The sequence below is a fragment of the Poecilia reticulata genome, chromosome 4 (assembly GCF_904066995.2).
Source record: "Poecilia reticulata chromosome 4, P_reticulata-male-v2, whole genome shotgun sequence".
Classification (NCBI taxonomy): Eukaryota; Metazoa; Chordata; class Actinopteri; order Cyprinodontiformes; family Poeciliidae; genus Poecilia; species Poecilia reticulata.
This window is the reverse complement of record NC_088833.1, coordinates 12,048,729-12,061,235: the sequence shown is the minus strand read 5'-3', so window position 1 is coordinate 12,061,235 and position 12,507 is coordinate 12,048,729. Positions and strand designations below refer to the sequence as shown.

The 12,507-nt window shown below is 38.6% G+C and overlaps 1 protein-coding gene across 2 annotated transcripts in view; it reads right to left on the bottom strand.

Annotated features, from left to right (window-relative positions):
* Nucleotides 1-12,288, bottom strand: part of kdm4b (lysine (K)-specific demethylase 4B) — a 52,566-nt gene extending 40,278 nt beyond the window's left edge. For both annotated transcript variants that reach the window (XM_008406772.3, XM_008406773.3), the window contains exons 1-5: nt 12,135-12,288; nt 8,307-8,754; nt 7,966-8,141; nt 6,555-6,669; nt 3,339-3,532 (exon numbers count right to left, since the gene is read on the bottom strand). In XM_008406772.3, coding sequence (XP_008404994.2) covers nt 3,339-3,532; nt 6,555-6,669; nt 7,966-8,141; nt 8,307-8,726 — 905 coding nt within the window. In that variant the 5' untranslated portion in view covers nt 8,727-8,754; nt 12,135-12,288. The remainder of the gene's footprint in view (nt 1-3,338; nt 3,533-6,554; nt 6,670-7,965; nt 8,142-8,306; nt 8,755-12,134) is intronic.
* Between the last annotated feature and the right edge of the window lie 219 nt (nt 12,289-12,507).

Genomic DNA, 12,507 nt, shown 5'->3' with positions numbered 1-12,507 from the left:
ATAGAAAATAAATATCCTTTATTGTTCCACAATGGGGACATGTCTGATATAACTGCAGACTGAATACAGAATTTTGAAAGTCACAATGTCTGGAGTCTGACAAGGATGTTTTTCTAATTATATGCTTATTTCTGCTGCTTTTTATTCATGATTTCTTTTACTTGTTACATTAACTCTTCATATGCATTATTAAGTGAACGAAATAAAAATAAAATGAAAAAGAAATCAAATGCACATTATGAACACTAGGTGGTGCAGTTTTTCACTATGAGATTTCGTCTATCACCAAATCTGTAGGTCTAACAACAAAAACTGACCAGAAGAGGCTAGTTGTTCCTTTTGATTTCATTAGCCTTTTGTGACAAAGAAAGTCAATATGTTTTGTAGGATTTAGCCAGGTAAAATAAGGTAATCAGCCTTTCCATGCAATCAGAAATGAGAAGTTATACAAAAGCAACAAATTTCCTATACAAAATAGTTTACAAAGAACAGGGAAGAAGATCAGGGTTCATCGCCAGAAAACTTGGTAAGCCCAGCAGTCAGAGCGCAGAGGCCCTCCACTGGTGGTCCACCGTGTATTAAAATATGCTAAGTTTACAGGAAATGTAAAAGTATTACCGAGTACTTTTACTCAGTAATACTTACTGACGATGTTACAGGAAAACATGGTCAGTGAAATGCCATTTAAATCCACAACCAGTCTTAAAAGCAACAAATCAAAAAATACAATTAAAATAAATATCAATTATTTGCACTTCTGTTTAATCCAAATTAAGTTAGCAGCAGTTTAAAGCCCCCCAGGCCTCCAGGGACCTCCATAAATGCATATTTTAACACAGACTACAGATTTATAAATGTAGCATTCGGTTATTGAGATTATCAATGCTCCTAAATTTGATTGAATGGTTTCACCATACATAAATTAAAATATTTGAAATTGTTTAGCAATTAAATGTAAGATTTTAAGGAGTTGGCAAGTTTACTTTGTGAATGTTCAAAGAACAATCTTCATAGTTAGATTGTTTTGTTACCATAGCTACAATCTGATGCTGAGAGTTTACTCTTTGAGTTTGAGCTGTTTGTTTACAAATGCATCTCAGTAAATTACAATTATCACTGATTGCTTTTTAGGTTTCCCAATTGACATGACGCCGGCCCCGCCCCCTTGTATAAGTAGAGCTGTCCTCTGACAAGCCAACTGTTATGGCAGACTAGGAGAACTCAATGCGTTACTCGAGACATTTTTTGAGTCATTTTTGTCTTAACACTGAGGCAAAGACGGCAGGCAAGAAAATTCTCTAACTAGTCCTACGTCAGGTCTATAAGGTTATTAGCGGGACATAACGGAGAAATCAACGAAAAAAGCCCAAGAGGAAAAATGAAGGACACCAAGTCTACTTGGACGTGAGTGTAAACGCTGTAGGACGCACTTTGCACGTACAAAATGGATGAGTAATGATTTAAATAATACCGGCTTGTGAAAATCTGCCTTCAGGAAAATGCTTAGAAATAAACAGTAGTGTGGGGTGCTGTGGTGGTGCAGGGGCAAAGCACGACCCACATATTGAGGCCTTAGTCCTCGTGGCGGTGGTCGCAGGTTCGATTCCTGGCCTGGTGACATTCACCGCATTTCTTCCCCCTCTCTCATTATCCACCTTCCTGTCTAACTACTTTCAAATAAAGGCTACTACAGCCAACAAAACTTTTAAAATAAAAAAAGGCCACTACAGCCAACAAAACTTTAAAAAAGCAAAAAGGTTTAAAAGAAATAAACAGTAGTATGAAACTATGTTTAAATGCCAATATAGCAGTTAGCGCAGTCTGCTTTGATGCTGCCATAGAGCTACCATTGGAATCTACATGCATAAAATCCAGCAAAACTACCTTCACTTATTGATCTGGAAATGATTAGATGTTTAGCATTGTTGTTTTAATTTAACTGAGTTGTTTATTTGACGCTTAGCCGTCAGCCGTTAGCACGGAGCCGTGAGTGGTTAGCAGGGAGCCGTTAGCTGTTTAGTCGTGAGTCGTCAGCACGGAGCCTCAGCCTTTTGTAAGGAGTCGTTAGCACGGAGCTATCAGACTAATGTGGTAGTTTCTGTCCATCAGTTTCATTCAACTGGACGTGAGGTGGGCTGCAGTCCATGATCCATTTCTTGCGGTATTCCAGACTCCTTTTTGATTTTGGAAATGTAATAAATTGTATTCCGCCTTCTACACATTCTGGGTAACGGCTCTCAGGATTGCTTATTACCCACTGACAACTGGGACTGTGATTATCTATTATTTTCCTCAAAATCTCTCTGACTGCAGCGTGTTTTCTATTATAGATACTGCCAATATTGTCTGAGTACTGTACTTGGGATGCTGATTGGTCAGTTGCTGACAAGTGCAGTGGAATGCTTGGGGGAGGATTGCTCTGCGTCAGCATGGGGTCGGAGTGGGCGTCATGTCAATTAAACCACCCCCTTCTCAAAAGAATTTACTAAATCTATGTTGAAATGCTGTTAGTGGTGCTCATGTTATTAGCACGAAGAGGGGCCCCTAAATCCAATTCTGCTCAATTCCACATACAAAGTTGGCCCGGCCCTGCATGATAAGTTAAATCCGCTGCACTGCACAAAGGTGCAGAGATGCACAACAAACGGGATATTGAATTTAATGCTGCTAATGTGACTTTAGCTCTTCCATTTCGTGTCTGTTAAGTTTTTAATAAGAGCCACAGAAACTGTTTTGGTTGTCCGAGCTTTGCGGGACACGGCCGCACGCATCAATTCTGTCTGACTAGGTGGACATAACATTTAATATGGTTTGATGCATTATGTAACCGTAAAAATAATACTACAAATAATAATAAAATAAAAATAAAACCAGCATGATGCGTGACTACAAGGCAAGTGCGAAAACTCCTCCACAGGCTGAACCACAAACGCACCATTGGGGGCCACATACATAAACTTTATCAGCACAGACACAGAGCCACGCGCTGAGCAGCATGTTGAGATGTAAATATCCATACAGATCAGCCTGTGTCCAGTTTGAGTGAAATCTGCATTGAGGTAAACTTCAGACATCAAGCAGTGACAGTGTGCGAGGCAACGCACAGAGGCACCAGCGAAGTGACTTGCTTTGTGGTCTGTTAATTGCATCAACTATCAACCCATCTTTTAGGAATAATTCTGCTCAATCGGTAAAATACTCAGAGCAACAGAGACGCTTGCAGTTCGGCTTATTAAAAGAAAAAAAAAATTAATTTTTTTTTTTTTTTTTAATTACTCTTATCCTAAAAACAAAAACAACCCTGAAGATGTGTGTGGTTAAAAATAAAAAAGACTGACCAGGACTTTGATTGCCCAAAGTGAAGGTAGTTGATGCTGTAGAGGTCCATGTCCTCAGTGTGCCAGGCAAAGGTGGTCTTCCACATGCCAAAATACAGGTACGGCGTGTTGACTCCTTCAATGACAATACCGCACTCCTGCTCCACCATGTCCAGTAGAGTGTTGAGGTGACCGATGTTCCACTCATGAATGCCCTGGACAATAAATGATGCATTTCATTATTAGTGTTTTAATGATTAGATGTGTGTCAGTCACCCACTTGTTGTCATACATGGTACTGCATATTAAGAACTCAGCAGTGGTGGGAAAAAGCTCTAAACTTAGAGTATTTCTCTGCATTTCTGAGTGAGTGGGGTTCAGTGAACTACTTATCAATAGTAAAGTAGTCTGCAGTCACCAAACATTTTATTGAGGTAAATTTGCAGAAAATTATGTTTTAAAGAGATAATGGTTAACAGGTATTCAGACAAAGCTTAACATGTTCATCTAAGAAAAGTCAACATTATATTAGTATATTGCAAACATTGATGTTTGCATGAGACAGTTTAGTTTTCCGTCTTGCCAAGCAATGTCAATGTTAGAACAAGAAAGCTTTTTTTTAATTGTAAAACTAAATTCAACACTAATTCTTATATGATGCTAGTAAAGTATAGACTTCAGATAAATATGTCACTTGAAATAAGTTGCCATTTCTTAAAAAAAAAAACATTCTAAAAACTGCTTACATTTAAGACAAGGTTCTTCATTATTATCTGCAAATCTGCTCATAAAATACACTAAATGGTACAAACCGGATTCCAAAAAAGTTGGGATACAAAATAAACTGTGAATAAAAACTGAATGCAATGATGTGGAGGTGCCAACATCTAATATTTATTCAGAATAGAACACAAATCACAGATGAAAGTTTAAACTGAGAGAATGCATCATTTTAAGGGAAAAATATGTTGTTTCAAAATTTCATGGCATCAACAAATCCCCAAAAAGTTGAGACATGGCCAATTTTACCACTGTGTGGCATCTCCCCTTCTTCTTACATCACTCAACAGTCGTCTTGGGACAAAGAAGACCAGTTTCTCAAGTTTAGAAATAGGAATGCTCTCCCATTCATGTCTAATACAGGCCCGTAACTGTTCAATCGCCTCGGGCCTTCTTTGTCACACCTTCCTCTTTATGATGCGCCAAATGTTCTCTATAGGTGAAAGACCTGGACTGCAGGCTGGCCATTTCAGTACCCGGATCCTTCTCCTACGTTTCCATGATGTTGGGTTGCTGCAGAATGTGGCCTGGCATTATCTTGTTGAAAAATGCAGGGTTTTTCCTGAAAGAGATGATGTCTAACTTAACTAAATTAACTTCCTTAATGAGCTCAACAACTTCTTTGGAAGATCTGAAACCCTAAATAAAACCCCTGCAAGGAAAGCTGTTCACCCTGATGAACAGGCTCTCAGGCTTGAAACATCTGCTGTGCGAAAATCCCTGAGAAACATTAACATCTGAAAAGCTGCAGGTCCAGACAACATTCCAGAAAGGCTGATCAAAGAGTTTGCAGACCAACTTAGCCCATGTGCTCACAGACATCTTCAATAAATTACTGTATCAGGCCATTGTACCCTCATGTTTTAAGTCAGCTATTATTATTCCAGTGCCCAAGAAACCAACCATCACATGTCTTAATGACTTTCGACCCGTTGCATTAATATCTCTCATCATGAAGTGCTTCGAGAAAGTGGTTAAGGGTCATATAATCTCTATACTGCCTCCATCATTTGACCCTTTCCAGTTTGCATACAAATCTAAGCGCTTGACTGAGGATGCCATCTCCACTGCTCTTCATCTGAGCCTGGTACACCTGAAGAAAAGAAACACCCAGGTACGGATGCTGTTTTTGGACTTCAGCTCAGCATTCAAAACGATCATACCCCAGGATCTGGTATGCAAACTGGTCCCCCTGGGCTTCAATACTCCACTGTACAACTGGCTGCTGGACTTCCTCATGGACAGAACTCAGTCTGTCAGTGTGGGTAATAACACCTCCAATATCATTTCTTTAAACACTGGTTCCCCCCAGGGCTGTGTCCTGAGCCCCCTGCTGTTTACCCTGATGACCCACGACTGTCATCCCAGGTTTAACACCAACCACATCATGAAATATGCAGACGACGACAATTATGGGACTCATTCAGGACGACAATGAAGTGAACTACAGAAAAGAGGTACAACATCTTGTGGACTGGTGCAGAATAAACAGCCTGCTCCTGAATGTCGACAAAACAAAAGAGATCATTGTCGACTTCAGGTCTCGACCCAACCACACACCTCTCCTCATCAATGACAAAGCAGTGGAGATCGTCAGCAGCACTAAGTTCCTGGGGGTGCACATTACAGACAACCTCAGCTGGACAACTCACATCGCTTCACTGGTGAAAACAGCACAGCAGCGCCTGCACTTTCGGAGACAAATGAGAAGAGCTTCGCTCCCCCCTCCCATCCTCTCCACCTTCTACAGAAGAACCATTGAGAGCCTGCTGTCCAGCAGCATCTCCATCTGGTCTGGGAGCTGCAAGGCCTCAGACTGGAAGTCTCTGCAAAGAGTGGTGAAGACAGCCGAGAGGATCGTTGGGGATCCATTCCCCCCTATCCAGAGAATTGCATACAGACGCTGCTTAGCCAGAGCAAACCAGATCCTCTCTGATTCCATCCATCCTCTCCATGGTCTGTTTATCCGATTGCTGTCTGGGAGGAGAGTCCGCAGCATTCACTGCAGAACAGCCAGACTCAGAAATAGTTGTCTTCCACTGGCCATCAGATTGCTCAACAATCCTATCATGAAAACCCAATCATGTTGTCAATTGACCTAATTAGTGTTAACTGGTCTTCCAGCTGATGGTCATATGCTCAATTTCCTTTTTCCAGCCACTTACTGCTACTTGTCCCAACTTTTTTGGGATTTGTAGACACTGTGAAATTTTGAATCAACATATTTTTCCTTTAAAATGTTACATTTACCCAGATTAAACTTTTGATCTGTCATCTATTACAAATAAAATATTGACATTTGCCATCTCCACATTATTGCATTCAGTTTTTATTCACAATTTGTTTAGTGTCCCAACTTTTTTGGAAACAGGGTTGTACATTTAGGTTCAACTAATCCACCTTTCCCATTGAAAATAGCTGCTTCTTGCCCACTGCAGTGACAAAGCTACTCCTCACCTCATCGTAGATTGAGCCACTGACATCAGCCCCATAAATGGGTGACACAAACGTCAGGTTCTTCCAGTACTTCCTCTCCAGGTCATCAAAGTCTTTGTGGCGTGGGGTGCAATATCTGAGAAAAACAAAGTGAAGCAAAAGAAGCAAAAAAATTAATAATTAAAGAATTGTACAAATGTTTTTCTAAATCACTTGTGAATTTTTGATCTGAGATTTTTCACTCTGCCTAATAGTTGTACATTTTGAGAGGAGGGTTGCTGCCTCCAAATATGACTCCCAAACAAGAGCTGCAGGACAAATTTAGTCAAATAAGCCTTTTTATGTCTGCTGAGGACAAGTTCAGCTAAAGCGCTGTTCTTTTTTAATCTTAGTAACTGTGAAAAGATCACCGCTTTCACCTAGAGCGCATCTTTCCTCATTCTTTAACAGTAACACTTTACAAATCCATTAATACACATTAATACACACAATACAATAACCCATATCTGATTAAAATAATTCAATATATTATTTATGATACTTACTTTGAACCACCAGAAGGTGCTATTGATATATTTTTAAACTTCAACAAGAAGACCATTGGTAAAAAGGTAAAAAGTCATAAAAATCGAGTTTATTGGTTTCTAAAACAAAAAAAGAATGAAAAAGGGTATGACACATAGTAAGCTTTCAGTACTGAATCTTTTCACTACAGATTTAATTCAATCTACAGTCTTTATAGATTACCTTTTAAAATCCAAATTGGTCTAGTCGGAAAAAAAATATTTAATTTTTACATTTCTAATTGAAAAAGAAAAATTTATGAGTTGTTTTTTTTCCCCCCGTGCATTTATGGTTTTGATTTCCAGACTGTTCAAGAGCACCAACTTGCTGATTTAATTTATGTTTGTATCCTACATTTGAATAAATATGTCTAGTCATGTTAATTAAATACTATTTTATGTAAAGATGTAAGGGAATTCACTGCTTTTTATCTTCAACTGCAATAAATACAATACAGTTATTTCCAAATTGTATTGCTATTTTTTAACCAATCTATGAATATTCAATAATATAGTTGACATAAATCATTGGAAGTGATTTTTACATAATCAAGTACTCCTATCTGAAAGTGCAGATATCTCTTTTGCTACAAACACCGATAAACATCAACAACTTAAGTTCCAAAAAAATCTTACAATTTCTCAATTCTTTCCATTCTTTATTTTAGTTCGTTCTCTACAAAATTGGATCCCACAGATTTTTCTTGATTTCACTGTATCAAACATTGGTCTTTAACGTATTACTTTTGTGTACATGTAGGAGAGGAAACTTCTAAGTTATATACAGGAAATGTTAAAAAAAGAAATGCTGCCAGCTTAGTGGCTTAAATGATAGAGAACTTACAAAGACGAAAGCAAAAGCAACTCACTTTTTGCTGTTAGCCAGCTTGCGATATTCACCCACAGTCATGGATTTCTTCTGAATGTTGTATTGGGTAAACAAACCAGACTGACCAGTTACCACCTGCATGATGGGGGCTGGGATCACCATGTCTTCAATAGTATCATAGGATTGGCGAGGTTTCCAGCCCTCTGGAGGAATCACCTGCACATGGAAAAGGAAGGTTAGCAGTTTTATGAAGAAAATTAATATCCACCTGACCTCCTTCATTATTCTTCAGACTGGAAATGTAGTTAAAAAAGCCTTGGTGTGGAGACGACTAATGAATTCAAGTGTAGAAAATATGTGCATATTTTTTGGCAGCATTACCTTTGCCAGGCCAGCACGATGAGCTCCTTGACTCTCCATGTACACGATATATTGGGCAAAGTCTTTAAACTCCTCCATGGTAGGCCTGAAAGTCATGATCTTACAGCTGGGGTTCTTGGTAGCAGCTGGAGCAAGGGGTGGTGGATCTGGTCCGACCTGCTGGAGTGGCTCAAAACCTGGAACGGGTTTGGAAGTTCCCTCTAGGTCTACAGGTAGAACTGGGGTGATATCTGGAGCTGCGTGTTGCTCTGAGGTCACCGGGTTACTGGGTGTTTCAGCTGCTGCTGGCTCCTGGATGGGAACATGATCTGGGGCTGGACTGGAGCCGAGAGCAGGAAAAGAGACCGGTCCAGGATCAGGGGGTGCAGTGGGGGCAGGGTTCGGAGCCGACACTGTCTCCATGGACTTGTCGGTATCCATCAGATGCTTACAAGGCTTGCAGGTAAATCTGTGGGGGACAGCAAGGACAGTTGGGGTTGATTTTGGACTTGACCTATTTTTAAAAAATACTACTGTGAAAACCAAATAGTATGAAATGTAAAAGCCAAGTTTGAGTAAGATAAACACAGTTAGGTGTGCTCACAATAAAACCGTCACACCAAGCATTAAATTCTAGTTCAGCTATTTTTCTGTCCGTGAAAACCCTGCCTGGGGTCCAATCAGGAACTGAAATTTTAAGTTAACTTTTGTTGCAATCAAACTCTGTAAGAGAGTTTGATAGTATGTGAGAGGGTTTGACTGTGAATGTAAGAGAGTTTGATAGTACGTGTGAGAGTTTGACTATGAATGTAAGAGTTTGATAGTACATGTAAGAGTTTGACTGTGAATGTAAGAGAGTTTGATAGTATGTGTAAGAGTTTGATAGTACGTGTAAGAGAGTTTGATAGTGAATGTGAGAGTTTGATAGTATGTGTAAGAGTTTGATAGTGAATGTGAGAGTTTGATAGTATGTGTAAGAGAGTTTGATAGTGAATGTGAGAGTTTGATAGTATGTGTAAGAGAGTTTGATAGTGAATGTAAGAGTTTGATAGTACGTGTAAGAGTTTGATAGTACATGCAAGAGTTTGACAGTGAATGTAAGAGAGTTTGATAGTATGTGTAAGAGTTTGATAGTACGTGTAAGAGAGTTTGATAGTGAATGTGAGTTTGATAGTATGTGTAAGAGTTTGATAGTGAATGTGAGAGTTTGATAGTATGTGTAAGAGAGTTTGATAGTGAATGTGAGTTTGATAGTACGTGTAAGAGAGTTTGATAGTGAATGTGAGAGAGTTTGATAGTATGTGTAAGAGAGTTTGATAGTGAATGTGAGAGAGTTTGATAGTATGTGTAAGAGAGTTTGATAGTGAATGTGAGAGAGTTTGATAGTACGTGTAAGAGAGTTTGATAGTGAATGTGAGAGAGTTTGTAAGTTTTGGCCCTTGGGGCCTTTCATAGGCAAGTGATCACTGATCACGTTCATTCAGGGATTTTTTTTTCTGGCCACATTTCTTTCTCAAAGACAATGATCCCACATTCCAGTTTAAATAATGCACTGGACAATTCTTTTTGTCATTTCTGTAATCTCCTTAGATATTTTTATCGGCTCGATGCCGTTAATTTGACCTTTCTTAAACAGACTAACATCGTTTCCACAACCACAGCCATACGTCTTTCAACACAGTTGTTTTAGAAATAACTCATTGCATCAGTTGTGGTTAAACAACTTGTTGCCATCTAAAAGATAACCACTCATGTCGGAAGCTCGTAACTATTTTTTTAGTTACATCCAGATGGATAATTTTTTTTGTCCAGGCAGAGTATAATTTTGTCAGCATTTTAATAAGTTGGTAACACTGTTGCTCTGCCGCAGCAAGGAGATACTGGATTCAAACCCCTACTTGGCATCTTTCTGCATGAAGTTTGCAAGTGTTCCCTGTGCATGCACGGGTACTCTGGCTTCCTCCCACAACATAAATACATGACTTGTGGTTAATAGGTCTCTATAAATTGCCCTTAGGTGTGAGTGTCTGTGTGTCTGTGTATGCATAGTTGTCTGCCCTGTGTTAACATTTGATGGCCTAGCTACCTGCCCAGGGTGTACCACACCCCTCGACTGATTTTATTTAATTAAAAGAATAAAGTAAACCATTACGAGAACACAGTCATATTACCAGAATAGTTATAATATTGGCAGAATAAAGATGCAATAATGCCAGAAGAAAGTTGAAAAAGAGCTTTGATAGTTATCAAGATCTGACCTGACCAAATTAGCAAGTTTGTCATTCTTTCTTTGAAATGGGCAGTTGTTTAAATGACCTGCTGACGTGTTAAAACATTAAGTATTTCCTTGTATATAAAACTGTTACCAATTATAAATTCACAGGGTGCTCAGTATTCCCAATTTAACGAAGCTTGGTGTAGCGCTCTCATAAAATTCGGACTTAAACCTTGTATTATCGCAATTTCCTCATACTAAAAATAAGTCAAAAAAATTCTTAGTCTGGTCCTAATATTAAGTCGTAAACAAGTGACTGTAGTTTGAAGAAAAAAGCCAGGAAAACGACAAAGCTTACATAGCCCATGAGTTTATTATGAATGCAAAAATGTGCACTTTTCATCTCATGCTGAAATATACGTTTCAAATCTGTAAACATTAGAGTATTTCTTTCAGCAAATTTTATAAAAACTTAGCATATTCTGCAGTGCAAATACATATTTTATTATAGTTCAACAGCTGTTGAAACGCTGGTCTGCATCTTTCAGAACACTGCATCTACATATGACTTTCACTAGCAAATATATTTGCATGTATTAAATTACATCTACTTAAAGTGAAACCCCAGAAAAGTCAACTTTACAACACCAACATGATTTAAAAAGTCCCATTTTGGCTCATGTGTTACAGTAACACAAGAAACATGTTACATTGTAATAATAAAAAAATTATTTTCACTTTTAATATAAATGTTGCAAAACAGCACCAATTGCAAATATGTAGGGCAGAGTGACTTCCCCAGGCAAATGGATCTTACAACTTCAAAGGTATTTGCATCAGAAAATGGAGAACCATCCCTAATAAGGTTTCAAGCAGCTGAAGAGATAAACTTTATACACTTTATAAAGAAAAACATGCTATCCACCAATTAGCCAAAAACCTCAAACATCTACAAATAGCTTTTTGAAAATGACTTGTCACAAATTAAACAACCGTTTTCTGGATTAATTTAAATAATTTATTCTTAATAACACACAAAGAAAGATTTACTGGATAAGAGCCTAGAAGAACTCCTGCCGTCCCAAACCACAACATGAAGGGGCCTAAATGGTACCTTTAACTCCATTTGGGCCCGAAACTTCCATGTTGTATCCAGTTTACTTCCTTAAAATGGTCCTAAATGCAAACACTCGTTAAATACATTTATTGTTCTGGTGCTCGTTAGATATCATCTGCTTCATGCAAATAAAAAAAGTCTCATGAGGCATTAACAAAGTGAATTATTGTTACAATGCCGTTACTGCTGCTAGCCCTGCTCAGCTGATACCACTAGCATTCTATTCAAAATGACAGCGGCTAAAATATTGCCACACTAGGCAACTGCAATGAACAAAACTAAGGCTACCCTTCAGTCTCTATAGCAGGAAAACATTTAAAAACACACGCACGCACACAATTGCGAATATAGTAAGTACAGCTGTAATAAAATTAGCTAGCGTCTAGCTAACAGCTACCATATCTGCAATTAGAAAAAAACAAACAAAACCAAAACGTCGCGACGACAACCGATAGCACAGTCAAACTACAAATTCTTGTACTTTATATTTTAGTAAAATACGCTTCAGAAACATTACCTCCTGCAGAAGATTATCGTCCTCTCTCCGTTTGGCTCAAACGAATTGGTTTCGTTTGGTTTATCGGTTTTCTTTTAGCTTTAGCAAGCAGCTGTCGCTGAGCTTGTTTGTGGGTTTAGGCCCTCCGAATAGTGGTCTGTGATTGGTTGAGAGACGTTGATCTTATAGAATTTCTGTAATCTCATTGGTTGATCGCATGAGTGACAGGGTAAACAACGACTCAAATCCTACGCCTAGTAACGTTCATCATCAGAGGGTTATAACCTACCAACCAGACGCCAGGCACGTACTCTCGTACATGGGTTTTCGACTCTGCAGTCATGGCAAAACACACAAATATATATAGTCTTGAAACGCATAAAAAACATTTTAA